At 34.6% G+C, this 18,064-nt stretch overlaps 2 protein-coding genes across 2 annotated transcripts; both read right to left on the bottom strand.

Moving 5' to 3' along the window:
• Position 1: 1 nt before the first annotated feature.
• LOC130050102 (collagen alpha-6(VI) chain-like) lies at positions 2 to 7,851 on the bottom strand. Its single transcript, XM_056148918.1, has 8 exons — positions 7,769 to 7,851; positions 7,636 to 7,663; positions 7,038 to 7,531; positions 6,833 to 6,941; positions 6,168 to 6,209; positions 3,849 to 4,280; positions 1,565 to 1,719; positions 2 to 126 (listed from the first exon to the last, which is right to left on the bottom strand). The coding sequence occupies exons 1-7, from the start codon at positions 7,793 to 7,795 to the stop codon at positions 1,580 to 1,582; spliced, it is 1,272 nt and encodes a 423-aa protein (XP_056004893.1). The 5' UTR covers positions 7,796 to 7,851; the 3' UTR covers positions 2 to 126; positions 1,565 to 1,579.
• A 5,595-nt stretch (positions 7,852 to 13,446) lies between these two features.
• Positions 13,447 to 17,806, bottom strand: LOC130050104 (collagen alpha-6(VI) chain-like). The gene is made up of 8 exons (XM_056148924.1): positions 17,718 to 17,806; positions 17,589 to 17,616; positions 17,010 to 17,503; positions 16,802 to 16,910; positions 16,133 to 16,174; positions 15,146 to 15,580; positions 14,675 to 14,829; positions 13,447 to 13,569 (listed from the first exon to the last, which is right to left on the bottom strand). The coding sequence occupies exons 1-7, from the start codon at positions 17,736 to 17,738 to the stop codon at positions 14,690 to 14,692; spliced, it is 1,269 nt and encodes a 422-aa protein (XP_056004899.1). The 5' UTR covers positions 17,739 to 17,806; the 3' UTR covers positions 13,447 to 13,569; positions 14,675 to 14,689.
• Between the last annotated feature and the right edge of the window lie 258 nt (positions 17,807 to 18,064).

Genomic DNA, 18,064 nt, shown 5'->3' with positions numbered 1-18,064 from the left:
ATGGTAATTACATATTTAATGAAATAAAACAGAGACATAAATGTGAAATGGATTTCAACTAAGCTGTCTCATTTCTCGTCCGCATCACAGTCGTCATATCCAAGGAAGAATATTTCATTATTAGTCCTGTGAACGACAGTGAAAGGTTTTATTTAAATTTAAATGACACTTGCTACAAAGATGGATGCATTAGTTGATATGTAATTTTTGGTCGTAATTAGTACAACTATGAAATACCTAAAATATCAGGAACTTAATAATTTATATATTATGATGTTAAAATGTTGTGATCTATTGTCCCTTCCTATATAACTGTATACAACGTTTCCCCTCTGTATCGGTTATCATTGTGAGAAATTGTGATCTAAAAATTAATGCGATGGAATTTATTCCTTTCATTCATAACAGCATAACTCTATCATGAGAGGTGAAGATAACGAACAGTGATCAATCTCATAACTCCTATAAACAATACAAAATAAATAGTTGGGCAAACATGGACCCCTGGACACACCAGATGTGCCTAGGAGGAGTAAGAATCCCCTGTCGACCGGTCACTCCCGCCTTGAGCCCTATATCTTGATCAGGTAAACGGAGTTATCGCTAGTCAAAACCAGTGTGCCAAGAACGGTCTAACAATCGGTATGAAACTCGTCAAACAGATTTGACCCAATGATAGGTTGTATTGACGAACTAGATCGTCATAACGACCATAGAATTTGCGAAGTGCTGACTTCAGCCGAGACTGTTGAAACCCCTGTACCATCAACTTGTTTGTCAGTAGCTTGCCTCGATTTAAAAACTGACTATACCCAGAACAAGCTCTTGCATATCGAACCAGTTGAGATATATAAACACCATATGCAGGTGATTATGGAATATTGCTACATAAGTATGGGAAGTTGACGATGAAGAAGCTGAAATCATCCCGCATCCATTTTCATCACTGATAGAAAGTTGTCCTTATGATGTTAGAGAAAGATAGGGAGAGTGAGAGAAAATATGATGTATCTTTGATGTGATCAATAAAAGTAATATACATGTATACTAATATTCTCTTTTACACTCGATATTACTTGCTTTCAAAAGTCCACTGTCACTTTTTATTTAGTTAAAACAAGCTATTATATCGGAATGATGGGGTATTTCAATCCAGTATGTCTGACCCATCAAAATAATATCTGTATATTTATATATTTAAAAAAATAATACCGGTGCGTACATGTATATGTATTTGAAATATTAATTGTAGATCTATGTAAGTGAAATATTCCCGATAAGAATATACAGTCGAAATATCACATGTAAATCTATACGATTGAAATTTGATCGACAAAATTATACAATAAATGTATTACCGGTATATTTTACCAATTAAAATGTTACGGATGATTATATTCAATATTTGTAAATTAATACCATTGAAATGTTACCTATAGATTTATACAATATCAAGATATTGCCTGTAAAGACAATTGATATATTTCAAGTATATTTTAAAAACAATAATATTCCAGTGTGTGAGATTTGTATATACATGTATGTACAATGTCGATACCCTCACCTGTGTGATAAATCTTCATGATTGCTGTGCTTTGCACATTCTCGTGGAAACCTCATCAGAAATGCCTCTTAAAGCTTGCGGACTGTTCACGTAGAACACGTTGTCCTCACTGCTCGCGTACTTCACCATTTGTGATTTTTTCGCCTCCATCGTTCCTTCAAAATGAATACAGAACAGAAATTTAGAGACGCAAAGAGAATGTCCTATTTAGACGTTCTTTCAAAAGGAGCTGTCAATATGTCAATTTACTTTAATGGGTTCAAAAACTTTGCAATCCTACTTGTTATGTCACCTGAGTAAACTCAGGTGATCTATTGCAATTGGTTGTCGTCCCGTACGTTAACAATTGAACATGTTTTATAACTTCTTGATAACTACCATTCCAGTTCTTTTCAAATTTGGTATGAAGCATCTTTGGAACAAAGGGGACATGAATTGTAAATTTCAGGAGTCCCGCACCCCTGACGCATTAGGGGAAGGGCAAAAACTGACCACAATTGACCAATTTTGAAAATCTTCTTCTCTAGAACCGCACATGTGTAAGAAAAACTAAATGCATAGCAAGGCCTTTACCAAAATTCTAAATTTCATAATCCCCGGGGTAGGTTGTCGGACCCCAGAGCGGGACCAAGCTTAGTATCTAATGCTTATGTGTAAAACATTTGAATACCATCTTTTGTAGTACTATTAATACTAAACTGAAACTAAATGGATGTTTAAAAGGAGTAGGTAGTCCTTTACCAAAAAAAATTCCATGATCCCAAGGGTTTGATATTATGGTAACGACTTATTTAAGTTTACTGATACTGTATAAAATCTAAATGCATACTTAGGAATAGCAAAAATGGATGTACAAAAAATGCTGAATTTCACAAACCAGGGTTTTGAATGTAGGATGGATCCAAATTAGTCATATCTTTTGATGTTCTTACACATCTTATATTATGTAAGTCCTTTCATCGGTGTATACACTTTTGAGGGCATTGAAGTTTTAAGAACACGTCTTGTTTTATACTGTTGCTGAATATTCAGAACATGAATTTTTTCTCTCTAGATTTCACAGCCTTTGAGAGTAGCGATACTTTTTACTAGTACTCATGTGACCGAAAAGGCCTGTGAACCTCTTGTCTTGTCGCACTCTTATATGAGTTGATATTGAAATACGTATTTCTAAAAGTAGTATCAAGGTATGCCTAGATAAGGATCAACACGGGATATCGGAACCATTATTTCGTCTCCGATTCTGGAGAGGTCCAACGAGATCACGTTTCCTGCGTTAACTTGGGCAACTTTTCATGAATCAAGTACACGTTACTATAAGATATAGTGAGTCAAGGCACTTTGCGTCGTCTTTCAAAGTTGTGGGGTGGGAAGCAAACGGAGAAGAAAAATGTCGTTATATCTCTATGAAACTTTTTTGTTACATGTAGCAAGAAAAGTAGTTCTTTCGTACAAAAAAGGGGAATGTCACAATTGATCGGTTCATCTCATCTTCACAACTTTTATATAGTGACTGATGTCAAGGGTTAGTGCGAGGTAATGAATCAATAACCCTTGACTTGTGAAGTTGGGTTCAACTTTGCATTTTCACAATTGTATGTGTCTGGAGATTGATGCATAAATTGTGATTTATACATCAATTTTTTATCATTTCATAGCGGTCGGTTGTTATAATGACTCGAGAAAATCTCAGCAAGTATCTATCTTCATGTAAATGTACATACAGTAGAGTAAATGAACCGTATTGTCGATTTTTTTGTTTTGTCTCCGCTACCAAACATCAGAAATTTATCTTATGTTTTGGTACTAGGGTATTCGCTAACGACATTCTGTAAAAATAATCTTCAAATCAAGCCGTCCCGTGGGAATAGGTCTTCAATATTCCTTGCTTGTCGTAAGAGGCAATTAAATGGGGCGGTCCTTCTTCGGATGAGACCGCAAAAACCGAGGTCCCATGTCACAGCAGGTGTGGCACGATAAAGAACCCTTCCTGCTCAAAGGCCGTAAGCGCCGAGCATAGGTCTAAATTTGCAGCCCTTCACCGGCAATTGCGACGTCTCCATATGAGTGAAAGATTCTCTCGAGGGACGTTAAACAATATACAATCAATCAATTAATTAATTACATCAAGCAGATCTTTATGTATGACAGATGAGTCGTTAGCATCACGAATTTGTATAAGAGTTGCCCAAGTGAGGTATCATTTTCGTATTTCATTTTCTGAAGAGTTCCAAATTTTTATAGTTCCGATATCCCGTATTACCAACAGCATTTAAAAACTTACCAATTACAAATATCGTGATTCCTTGTTGCTTTAATGCTTTCGTTTCGATCTCAGCAGTGTCATGATCAAAGGCTTGGCCATCTGTGATCAGAACTGCAATCTGGGGGACAAGACTTGGTCGACCACCTTTGGCCGGAGAGAAACCCTCCCGCATCTTTTTAAAGGCCTTGCCAATGAAGGTGCTTCCTCTTCCCCATTGGACACTGTGGATAGTATTTTTAACATATTCTTTATCTACACCATCTCGCAGCTCCAGGAAGCGGGTAGCTGTGGTGCTAAATACAAGAGCCCCTATTCTAGTCTCGTCAGAGGCAACGTTGAAAGATTGCACGAGATCATTTACAAAGTCTAGTTCAATGTTGAAGTTCTTTTTCCCAATGCTGTCTGATTGATCGATAGCAAATATCACATCAGCGGTATGTTTGTAGCACTCTGAACAAAACATATATTCGACAAATAAAATGATATATACAATTGTCTGTGTATGTACAATGGCGGAACATTTCATTTTTTAGAAGACTGAAATTTTGTGTTTTGTTCACTTACATGTACCTTTGTAGATATAGAGATGGATATTTCTATCACTTATATAGTGCACGCGATATAGTATATATATACGATGTGACCGTTGGACCGAGTGAAGCATGAAATGGTTGTTTGTGTTTTTAATTCGATTAAGTACGGTAATTTAGAATCCACTTTAAAATATATATTTATTTTATTTATGAATTTCCCCTTGTGCTAAACGCCCAGTAACATCTAAATATTAAGAGGTTAGAACAAATGGGGATAAATTTATCCGTCTAGATTCATTTACCACGGGAAATATAATGGTATCCAACGTAAACCGTGCAATGTGACGTCATATTTCCTTCGACTTTTTCTCTCTTTCAATTCAAACAATATACATGTGTAAACAACAACAATATATCCCGTTTGCAATTTAAAAGACATTTAAAACTTAACAAAATTAACCAACAAATTGAAAGTCTTAAAACAGTAAGAGTAAATATATCGTATATTTTTATTTAAAGAAACTCATAAACTCGTTCATCTATTTAGTCGTATTATTGTTTTATTATTTGATGATTGGCTAAAAACTGTAACATTGATCATCATACCATTCATTTTTAACAAACTAAGTGTTTGGTTGAAAACTGCACGTCAGTCTTGTATTTTTGGCATTCAAAATTAAAACACGAATTTCACCTCGTTCTGAGATGCTGCATATTGAAATCCGTAAGCATGTAAATCTTATTTTCTTAATCATATATATAATCACTCCTCGATTACAGCGATGGTACCATGTCTCCTATGTTTGTGAATTTGCTCAACACTGACGCTGAATATGACATCACAATGCACTGATTACATCATTTGCGTTATGTTTCCCGCGTTCAATGAATGGGCGGATCAACCGTAAGACATATTATGGTTTATATTAGATATCATTGGTATCAATTTTCATGGTTTGATTATGGGCCGGCACGAGCCGACGCATTATATGAAGGCGCGTGCGTTTCTACGGGACAGATGCGTGTTAATGTTGAAGTGTTCCAATGAATAGAAACTTCAGATAATTAACGATTTCTTTCTGTTAGTTCTGAATTGATCGAAATTTCTCTAAATTGTTGCCAGCCTTTGCGTTTTAATTTTCGCGCGCTTTTAAACAAAGGATATCTTTGGAACACCTTTTCTTAAAATATTTAGTTTATGTACTTCTCAAAATCTTTCCGGCCCATAAATTTGGTGCTTGTACCAATGTTTCTTGTTACTTCATTGATAAGTGAATTTCGTGAATAGCTTTCTTCCTCTCACCCCGAAATAAAAACTACTCTGATTTCTTGCTCTTACTTCAATAATAGAATAACACACTTAGTGTTTAACTAATGACAATCAATGAAGCCACAAGTTGGTAAGGTTTCTGGTGGTATTTATTGTACTTATGTAAATCGTTATTTCACTTATATAAAAAAATTCTGTTAGTATTTATCATACTTACGTGAGCTGTTATTTAATATACGAAAGTTTTCTGTAAATATTTATCATACTTACTTCAGTCGTTATTTTACATACGCAGGTTATCTCTGAGTATTTGATATACTTTTATAAGTCGTTATTTTACTTACGTAAGTTTGCTTTAGTATATATTATACTTGTGTCGGTTGTTAATTTACTTACTTAAATTTTCTTTAGATATTGATCATACATACGCGAGTCCTTATTTTACTTACGTGAGTTTTCTGTAAGTATTTATCATACTTACGTGAGTCGTTATTTTACTTACGTAAGGTTTCTGTAATTACTAAATATTCTTACGTTCAGCTTGGGCAGGTGGTCTCAACGTCGTTGTCTCCCCCACTGGAAAATATCAATTCCGGTAAATCTTTAGAATACAGGGTTGCTTTAATGCAGGAGCAGCTACAAAGTATTCAACACATGAATCAAATAGTTGAAAGAATATTATATCATTTACGAAAAGGCATGAACTGCAACTCTTCACACCAGCATACTTTAAGAAACACCAATGCGCCTCATAGAAATCATTCTGGGATGAAGCGTTGCAGATTCTACCTTCAGGCATTTTCAAAAATGAAATTTAAAATTCACATATATAAATATTCTGCTTTCATATCTGTAAGGTTTCACAACCGATAAAATAGAGTACTAAATTTTATCAAGATTCATACGAACATTGTTCACAACTGCATCACATTCGGGACAACATTGTTACCAGTATAACTGGTATAGAACATTGGAAATGTAAATATGAGGAATTATTCGACAGTGCAATGTCTTTACCTAGAAAGAGTTATATAAGTTGAAGGAATTTAAATGTTTGGAAGACATTGCACTTTGAAGTGCTGGTGTAGTTACAATATTTGGGTACTTTTAAAGGTGAAAATGTTGGTGTTACTTTTACAAATGTGCATACATGTACATGTATCACGTGATTGTAAGCGTAGACTGAAAAGCTGGAATACCTTCACATGTTTTTTTCTCCAACATTTCCTGCAGTTGATCTGTTTTGAATTCTCCGTAGGTGGGGACCTTCATAACAGCTCCAGCTTCACTAGCAATTCCATACAGTTCCTAGGAGTAACAAATAAGATAGAAAAATGTACATTGGGTATCTACTTTAAAACATCAACCATGAAAATGAAGTAATGAAAATACAAAATGTTTTACCTCGTCCATGACTCTACCCCCAACACCTATTGCAAAGACATAAATGCCATTGTCTCTTGCTCGCTTGGCCTCTTCAAGGGTCCTCTTTCTCGCTTTTTCTAGCGATATATAATCCACGGAGCCCGGATTCGTCTCGCCGTCCGTCATCACTATTGCTATCTTGATGACGTCATCTCTCGCACCGTTTTTAGAGGTAAAGATTTTGTTATTCATGTACCTCAGAGCTTCGTAGGTTCGTGTTGCGCTACCCTTAGTGAACACAATATTTTGAATAGCGTTCAAGACGTCGTTTTTTGTCTTGTATGAGTTGAATTGAAAGTCTGGTTTGATGACGTCACTGTATGATACAGCAGCAATTTGGGTTTTGGAGGGAGAAATGTCGAATGCGTCTAAGACATCGTAGAGAAAGTGAACCTGTGTATCGAAGTTTGGTGGCCAAATACTGCTAGAGGAATCAATAACAAAGGCTATATCTGCCTTCTTGCTGCACTTGTCTGTGGATGAAGAAAACGCCGTGTTAATTAGCATTAGAATTTATTCAAGGGAAAACGTCAAAGGAAAAACAAAAAACTTTTTATGAAATAAATATATCCCTTACTTGCACATAACGCACCAGCCACGAAACACTGAAAAGATGAATTAACAGGGTGGAAATATGCAAAGTTTAAAACTACATTCTGGATGTGTCAGATTAAAAATGCTACATGTATCATAATTAACAAATTTCTTACCAATATCAACAGAGTTTTCATCCACATTCTGTTTTTCGTTTAGACAAACGAGCTTTTGATCTGTCATTTTTGTTCAGAAAACCGCTTTATATATAGGGAGCTTGTCGCGTTGCACTCCTGTAAATCTAACATCCTAAATTAGGGTCATGATTAATAACTATACATCAATCGTTTGATATGATCAACCTTTACTTTAGCTCCAATTTCGCAAAGGTTTTGACGAGCCAAAATTCTGAGAATAATAAGTTTGTCCAAAATGACAGAAAATAACAGCATCTCGAGATGGGATTTTACCACTTTCAATTTCCTCTGCCTATTATATCAATAATTAGTAAAAAACGAAAATGGTAACTGTTTCAAATTATCTGCCCACTTATTTTTTTTTTTTTTGGCTTCGGCAATTCAAGGCAATAAGCGCGGATAGAATCATTTTTAAAGCTCAATGTAAACGTAGTTGATTGTCCTCGGTCCATGCTAGAAGAAATTCATATCTGTTTCATATGTGTGTGAAAAGGCTTAACATATTGAAAGTAAATCAGTGAGGACTTGCATTCAAGTCATACCAAAGAGACAAGTATGTCTGATGAATAATGGAATATGATTGAGTTTTTGTCACAAATCTAATATTAGAGAAAAATACTTCGAATCCATTAAATGCAAAAGTGATGATAATCTCATCAACCCTTTAAGGAGATCAAAGTGGAGAACAGGGGAAATACTGAGCTCTGGAAACACCACAGGCTGTACCAGGTGTCTAAGAGAAGTAAGCATTCCCTGTTTGTTTGATATTCGTAGGATTGTGATCCAGCCTCACCCTCCAACACCTCCCAAATGCACCAACATAGTGAAGTTGAAGTGTGTTGTAGTAACATAAATATAATAATTATTAATGTTATTAAATAAATTAAATAAAAATTATTACTAAAATTACTAAATAAATTATTAAGATAAAGTATTAAATAAATTAAATAAAAATCCTTATAAATATTAAAAATTATTATTATTATTAGAAATTAAATAAAACTTATTAAATATATTAAATAAAATTATTAAATAAAATAATAAGTTTTCTGTTTCAATTTTATTACTTATTTATAATTTTCAATTTTATTAAATAATAATGATAATAGCCGTTATTTATCCAGGATAACACAAATTAACATATAGCTAGTTTCCATTGTGGTCCTGCATTAAAACATATACACAGACATAAAACTAACATCTAAGATTAGTATCTAAACATGAATACGATATAAAAGAAAAGGGGGGGGGGGTATAGCATAAGACACACCTAATTAGTGATAAAATTATTACCTAGATATGAATACATGACATAATAGGAAAGAAGAAAAAATAGCATAAGACACACGCACACACAGTGCCATATCACAACTACATTTGACACACCTGAACAAAATGAGGAAAGCACGATGTTTAAGTGCTACTTCTATGAAAATATTTCATCAAATACATAGCTTTAAAAATGACAACCGATAAATTACCTATTTATAATTAAATCGATATCATTTTAAATATTTTTTAAAATAAATTATAAGTTACTTTTTTATTTCATTATAATTTATGACTTATGACCACATGTATGTGTCCGGCCACCAAAAGACAGTACCACAGTCATCAGACGTGTTGGTACACGATGATCCTTATCTATTTATATTTATTTATTTTTAAACCATGGGACAACCCATACGTCCCATACGGAGCATACAGTGTATGTATATTACTACAACACACTTCAACTTCACTATGTTGGTGCATTTGGGAGGTGTTGGAGGGTGAGGCTGGATCGCAATGAGATGGATAGTATTATGGCAGATAATACAGTCACCAATCGGTTAACGATATATAGTTAACCAATCCTACGAATATCAAACAATCAAAGTGGAGAACCGGGGACACACTGAGCTCCGGAAACACCACAACCTGTATCAGGTGTCTAAGAGGAGTAAGCATCCCTGTTGTCCGGTCACACCCGCTGTAGTCAAAATCAGTATGTTAAGGTCAGCCTAACAATTGGTATGAAGAAAGACAGACCATTCGACCAATAACAGACTGTATTTCAAAATATAATCATTATAAAAAAAACATTGGATTTGCGAAATGTGACTTTCAACGAGACTGTTGAAACCTCTAAAACACCTTTGTTGTCAGTAGCGTGCTTCGATTCAAAAATTGTTCATACGCAGAACATGTTATTACGTTTGCGATTAGTTAAGAGACATACACCATATGTAGGTGAAATATTGCTATAAAATTATGGGAAGTTGATGATGGAGAAGCTGAAGTCATCCCATTTGTTATAACGTTTTGTTTTTAGTTTGCCATTACTGTTGTTAATAGAGAAAAATGTCGTCAGTATACCTAAACTACGACTTAAAAGCCACAACAAGAGATTATTTCTTCTCATGTAAAAATCTTTGGAATAAATTTTCCCTTATGCTAATACAAAACAAGTCAGGTACAAATAATGAAATGGCATAAATTGTGTCCATGGTAATTCCAACAATGTGTTGGACGACCTGATCTCCAAAGAGTATATAGTTATTGCTAATGACGGACTCCAACATATATTTTAACATGGTCTTCAGAGTACTTGTACGTAGAATGAGGATGGTGTTTAACAAGTAATTTTTGGAGGAGTGATCACAATATATGAATATTTCTGAATTCCATCCTTATTAAAGAAACAGCTCTCTATGACGTCAAAACGTCTAATCATCAATTTATTGTGAGGACTTGTATCATAAAATCTTGAAATGCCATACGGTATGATGCTTTTGGTTTTTGGAAAAGTTTTGTAATTTCAAATTTATTAATAGTGTTATTGGTATTTTTATATCAATTCTCGCATACTTTGAGGCACAATACGACTAGAGTTTCTCCTTCACAGCTGTAATTATTTGTGGAGAATAAAGGTAGCGGCTTGGTAAAACATTTTCAGGATCCTACAATGTATCTTTGTTTGAACATTTAATGAGCGTGGACATCTATAACGTTCAAAATAGTTCTAAATTTATGCCTACAAGGACTACGTAAATGACATGCAACAAATTGCACCATTCACACTACTCAAAACTGTGTATCATGAACTTGTATGAATATGCATTTACTGAAATTATATGTAAACCGTGTATCAAGAACTTGTATGAATATGGTTGTTAGTTTGTTTTACGTCAGGTGAAGAAACAGTGATCAATCTCATAATTCCACAAGTAATAAAAATAGAAATTTGGCAAACACCAATCCCTGGACATACCAAAGGTGGGATCAGGTGCATATTAGGAGGATGCATCCCCTGTCGACCGGTCACACCCGCCGTGAGCCCTTTATCTTGATCAGGTAAACGGAGTTATCTGTAGTCAAAATCAGTGTGCCAAGAACGGCGAAACAATCGATATGAAACACGTTAGGCAGCAGTTTCTAAACCTATCAAATTACTTGAAAGAATAGAAATAAAAATAGTGCATGCAGTTGAGAGTAACACTTAAAAATTTCACACCTGAAAATTTTCTATCTAACCCTCAACTGTATGCAATATTTACATGAAAGTGTTTAAAACATTTTCATAGAATTGATAAATCAATGTGGGGTTTTTCAAAGCATGATTGATCATAACACGATCATAACACAATCAATACACGAACATTATCTATTTACAGCTGGACCTCCAAACCCACAGTCAAAAATCCACCCTCGTAAGAGTCAGTACATTCATATCATCTTCAATATACCTACCTAATCCATGAATTACGTTATCTTCAATATAGCTAATCCAACAACTGATTAGATTTCTTTGGCAATATGTTATCTTCAGTATAGTATATCCGACGATTTGATTTCTTTGGCAATATGATTGAGGTCTGCACCAAACAAACTCTGAAACCATATAAACGAGTTTTATCTTAGGCACATAGAATGCATATTTCTACAGCTTATTCGAAATCAGTATTATTACAAGTGCCATATTATTCTGGAGTTTTTCTTAATTCATTTTATCGAAATTCTGCAGCTAGCGATCCGACGGGTCCACCCTATATTCCGTGGAGAAAATGAAGTGGAGGGTGTGAAGCTACGTCGGTGAAAAGATAAATATATTTCATCATTGCTATTGAGATTGTAGTTTCTGATAATTACACATTTCCCATTTCCGTCTTCCGTGCTACACTGTAGTTAAGTTACTTTGTCAACACTGGTAATAATATACCATTTTCCATTCCAAGATCAAAAGCAGCTTCATATATTCCTTACTATTATAAAAATCTTTCTATGATATACTTTAAATCACTCTAGTAATCTCTTGTTTAGTGGTGGTTATGATATACTATAAATCACTCTAGTAATCTCTTGTTTAGTGGTGGTTATGATATACTATGAATCACTCTAGTAATCTCTTGTTTAGTGGTGGTTATGATATACTATAAATCACTCTAGAAATCTCTTGTTTAGTGGTAGTTATGATATACTTTAAATCACTCTAGTAATCTCTTGTTTAGTGGTGGTTATGATATACATGTTTGTTTTTGTTGCTGTTGATTTACGTGTCGTCGAGAATTTTTTTTGAGACGTCATCACCTGTAGCATCATTTTGAGACGTCATCACCTGTAGCATCATTTTGAGACGTCATCACCTGTAGCATCATTTTGAGACGTCATCACCTGTAGCATCATTTTGAGACGTCATCACCTGTAGCATCATTTTGAGACGTCATCACCTGTAGCATCATTTTGAGACGTCATCACCTGTAGCATCATTTTAAGACGTCATAACTGTAGGTGAAGTACCACATTTAAACTTATACGTAGCACTCAGGGCCGTAGCAGTGAGGGTTCTTTAACATGCCAACGCCTGCGGCAACATGGGACCTCCATTTTTAAGGTAATATTCGACAGGCCCGCGTGATTCTCGTTTCTAAATGACGAGAATTCAGTGAAAGACCAAACACATATTCGATTATTGTAGTATACAGAAAACAGAATTTTGTTTACCAACTAAATCCTTCAAAAACCTTTCTCTTTCAGAACTTGTGACTCTGCAGATGACGGTACGTTTTTGGTATGCATGTAAATAAAGTACATGGACATTTTAAAGTTTACGTTTGTCACTGTATTGTAAAGTTAAATGTAATAACCAGTAAAAGTATATTGTATTATACAATAGATAGTCATTTGTTTGTGAGTGTAATTCACGTTAGCCAGCTGCTATAATGACAAACAGTAACCAAAACTTTGAAATACTCTCTGGTGAGTTTTTGTCCAAGAAGAATATGTGAATATAAAAGCCTTAGTTTCTTTGTCATCTAACAGAAATCTCTCTCACTTTCCTCCTTCTCTTGGAATACACTGAAATCAGGTTTTAACACGGTCTGCAGATACCGATATGTATGACCACACGATAAAGCATATCCCATTCTAAAACCCGTGTACTGAGCATCGCCATTCAACCATTCCACACCCCATGTTCTACTAGAGGAAATGATTTCGTTTGAAAATCTTCTTTCGGATCTTGTATACAAGTTTTTCTTTTAACTCAAATAGATGGTTCTGCATTCTTCAATTCTAGTAATATGGATAAAGCTAAATATCCTGAATTGGTTGGTCATTTCTATAACCATCGACAGCATATCAACAATTCTATGGTTCTTTTCATTAAATGACAAATGGTAATTGCATATTTAATGAAATAAAACAGAAACATAAATGTGAAATTGATTTCAACTAAGCTGTCTCATTTCTCCTCCGCAACACAGTCTTCATATCCATGGAAAAACATTTCATTATTAGACCTGTGAACGACAGTGATAGGTTTTATTTAAATCTGAAGGACACTTGCTACAACAAATAAATGCCTCAGCTGATATATAATTCTAGGTTTATTCTGGTCGTGATCAGTAGAACTATGAAATTCTTAAAATATCAGGAGCATTTTCTATATGATGTTAAAATCTTGTGATATATTGCCCCTCGCTATTAACATTATACCAAGTTTGTCCACTGTATTGGAGGTAATTGGGAAATCGTGATATAAAAATAAATGCGATGAAATTTATTCAATTCATTCATATGATCATAACTTTAGTAGCCATTTTCATAACTTTTAAAAACAATTAATATTAAGTGGCCCAAAAAAAGTATCATCTATTTGAGGCCACAGAGAAAGAGAATGGAGAGTGAAAGAAAAAAGTATTCCATGAGGTCAATAAAAGTAATATATAGTAATATTCTTTTTACACTCGAAAATATTACTTGCTTTAAAAAGTCCACTGTCACTTTTTAAAAATATTTAAACAAGCTATTATAACGCATATGTTACAATGATAAGGGTATTTCAATCCGGTATGTCTGCGCCATCAACATATCGGTAAATTCATATATTTGAAAATAATATATACAATTGAACTATTACTTGTAGATTGATGTAATCAAAATATCCCCGGTAAAAATACATGTATACAGTCAAACTATCAGAAGTAAATTCATACGGTTAAAAAGTTACCGATGCAAATACACAATAAGACTATTACCAGTAAGTTTATTGGAATGAAATATTACGGGTGATTATATTGAATATTGGTAAATTAAAGATACGGTTGGTGCGTTACCTGTAGATTTATACAATATCAAAATATTGCCTGTAAAGACAATTGATATATTTCAAGTATATTTTTAAAACAATACTATTCCAGTTTGTGATAACATGACTCCACTTTTTTGGCACGCTGATTTTGGCTATATTTAGCTCTAAAACTTCATAGTTATTTCGGATTTCAAACATTTCGGTTGAGCATCACTGAAGAGACATTATTTGTCGAAATGCGCATCTGGTGCATCAAATTGGTACCGTATAAGTTTTACATGTACAATATTTATATGCAATGTCGATATCCTCACCTGTGTGGCAAACCTTCATGATTGTTCTGCTCTGCACACTCTCGTGGAAACCTCATCAGAAATGCTTCTTAGGGCCTGCAGACTGTTCACGTAGAACACGTTGTCGTCACTACTCGCGTACTTCGCCAGTTCTGATTTTTTCGCTCCCATCATTCCTTCAAAATGGATACAGCAACGCACTCGATCAGAGTGGAATAGAAAATTTAGACATGCATAGAGAATGTCTTATTTAGACTATCTTTCAAAAGGAGCTGTCAATATGCCAATTTACTTGTTTGGGTTGGGTTTTTTTTTTTTTTTTTAGAATAAATCAAGTAGCACTTTTATGAGAGTTTATATTGAATTATGCATTTCCAAAAGTAATATCAAGCTATACCAAGACAAGGATGTAAACAAGGCCAACACCCCATTTATAGTGGGAAATGTACACATGAATAAACAAATCAATTGCCAAAAAACTTTAAAACCTACCAATTGCAAATATTATGACTCCCTCTCGCTTTAATGCTTTCGCTTCGTCCATCGCGGTGTAAGAATCAGTGGCTTCGCCGTCAGTGATCAAAACTGCAATCTGGGGGACAATACCCGGTCGACCACCTTTGGCCGGAGAAAAACCCTCTCGCATCTTTTGAAAGGCCTTGTCAATATAGGTGTCTCCTCTTTCCCATTTGCGACCGTGGATAATATTTTTGACATATTCTTTATCAGAACCATCTCGCAGATCCAGGAAGCGGTTAGCTGTGTCGCTAAATACAAGAGCCCCTATTCTAGTCTCGTCAGCGGCAACGTCAAAAGACTGGACCATATCATTTACAAAGTCTAGTTCAATGCTGAAGTTCTTTTGGGACCAAATGCTTGTTGATTGATCGATAGCAAATATCACATCAGCAATGTGTTTGTAGCACTCTGAACAAAACAAATATTCAACAAATAAGATACTATATACAATCGTGTCGTTTGTGTATGTACAATGACCCTTTATTTTCTTAAAGACTGAAATTTTGTGTTTTGTTCGCTTACAAGTACTTTCTAGAAATAAATATGGATATTTCTATCACTTATATAGTAGATGCGTTCTGGTAATAGTATGGTTTATATTAGACATCATGGGAATCAATTTCCATGGTTTGATTACTTCATTGATAAGTGAATTTGTGAACAGCTTTATTCCTCTCACTCTTAATAAAAATTACTTTCATTTCTTGCTCTAACTTCAATAATAGAATAACACACTTGGTGTGTTACGAATGACGATCAATGAAACCACAAGTTTGTAAGGTTTCTGTTGGTATTTATTATACTTACGTGAGTCGTTATTTCACTTACGTAAGTTTTCTGTAAGTATTCATTATACTTACATGAGTAGTTATATTACACCCGTGAATTTTCTGTAAGTATTTATTATACTTAGGTAGTTATTTACTTACTTAAGTTTCTGTTAGTATTGAATATTCTTACGTTGGGCTTGGGTAACTGGTCTCAATGTCGTTGTCTCCCCCACTGGAAAATATCAATTCCGGGAAAATTTAGAATACGGGATTGCTTTAATGCAAGATCAACTAAAAGTATTTCAACACATGAATCAGAAATATTTGAAAGAATATGAGATTATTTACAAAAGGGTATGGAATTCAACGCGTCACACGGCCATACTTCAAGAAGCGCTAACGCGCCTCATGAAAAGTATGACGGTGTGAAAGGTTGCAGATTATACCTTCATGCATTTTCAAAAATAAAATTCATTTTTTATATACTAGTTTATGAATATTCTGCTGTCAGATCTGTAACAATTTCCAGTCGTTAAAATAAAGTGCTAAATTTTATCAAGATTTATATGCACATTGTTCAAAACTGCATCGCATTCAGGACGAAATGGTTATCAGTATAATTGGTAAAGAACATTGAAAATGTAAATATGAGGAAATAGTCGACAGTTCAATGTCTAAACCTAGAAACAGGATAAAATGCAACATAAAGACGTTTTCATCAGAGACATAAACGTAGACTCACCTTCTGAAAAAATTGCACTTTTAAGTTAAGGTGAAAATGTTGGTGTTACTTTAAAAAAAATTACATTCATGTACAAGTATCACGTGATCGGAACTGTAGACTGAGAAGCTGGAATACCTTCACATGTTTTTTTCTCTAACATTTCCTGCAGTTGATCTGTTTTGAATTCTCCGTAGGTGGGGACCTTCATAACAGCTCCAACTTCACTAGCAATTCCATACAGTTCCTAGGAGTAACAAATATCATAGGAAAAAAGTACATTGGGCATCTACTTTAAAACATCAACCATGAACATGAAGTAATGAAAATACAAAATATGTTTTACCTCGTCCATGACACCACCCCCAACACCTATTGCAAAGACATAAATGCCATTGTCTCTGGCTCGCTTGGCCTCATCGAGGGTCCTCTTTTTCGCTTGTTCTAGCGATATATAATCCACAGATCCCGGATTCGTCTCGCCGTCCGTCATCACTATTGCTATCTTGATGACGTCATCTCTCGCACCATTTTTAGAGGTAAAGATTTCGTTATTCATATACCTCAGAGCTTCGTAGGTTCGTGTTGCGCTACCCTTAGTGAACACGATATTTTGAATAGCGTTCAAGACGTCATTTTTTGTCTTATATGTGTTGAATTGAAAGTCTGGTTTGATGACGTCACTGTATGACACGGCAGCAATTTGGGTTTTGGAGGGAGAAATGTCGAATGCGTCTAAGACATCGTAGAGAAAGCGAACCTGTGTATCGAAGTTTGGTGGCCAAATACTGCTAGAGGAATCAATGACAAAGGCTATATCTGCCTTCTTGTTGCAGGTGTCTGTGGGAAAAAACACGCCATGTTGATTAATTCAGGGGAAAACATGAAATAGAAAACAAATAACTTGATAGAATATATCCCTTACTTGCACATAACGCCCCAGCCACGAAACACTGAAAAGAGGAATATTAACAGGATGAAACTATGCAAAATGTAAAATCACTTTCTATATATTTCAGATTGGAAATGTTATCGTAATTAACAAATTTCTTACCAATATAAGCAGAGTTTTCATTTTAGTCGAGACAAACGAGCTTTTGATCTGTGAGTTTCGTTCAGAAAAAAAAACCTTTATATATAGGGAGTTTGTCGCGTTGCACTCCTGTAAATCTAACATCCTAAATTAGGGTCATGATTATTAGTTATACATCAATCGTTTGATATGATCAACCTATACTTTAGCTCCAATTTCGCAAAGGTTTTTGACGAGCCAAAATTCTGAGAATGATAAGTTTGTCCATAATTACAGAAAATCGTAGCATATCGAGATGGGATTTTACCATTTTCAATTTCCTCTGCCTATTATATTAATAGTTAATTTAAAAAAACGAAAATGGTAGC

This window comes from Ostrea edulis, chromosome 1, assembly GCF_947568905.1.
Source record: "Ostrea edulis chromosome 1, xbOstEdul1.1, whole genome shotgun sequence".
NCBI lineage: Eukaryota > Metazoa > Mollusca > Bivalvia > Ostreida > Ostreidae > Ostrea > Ostrea edulis.
Note: the sequence above shows the minus strand (reverse complement) of the source record. Positions and strands in the feature narration are given on the sequence as shown.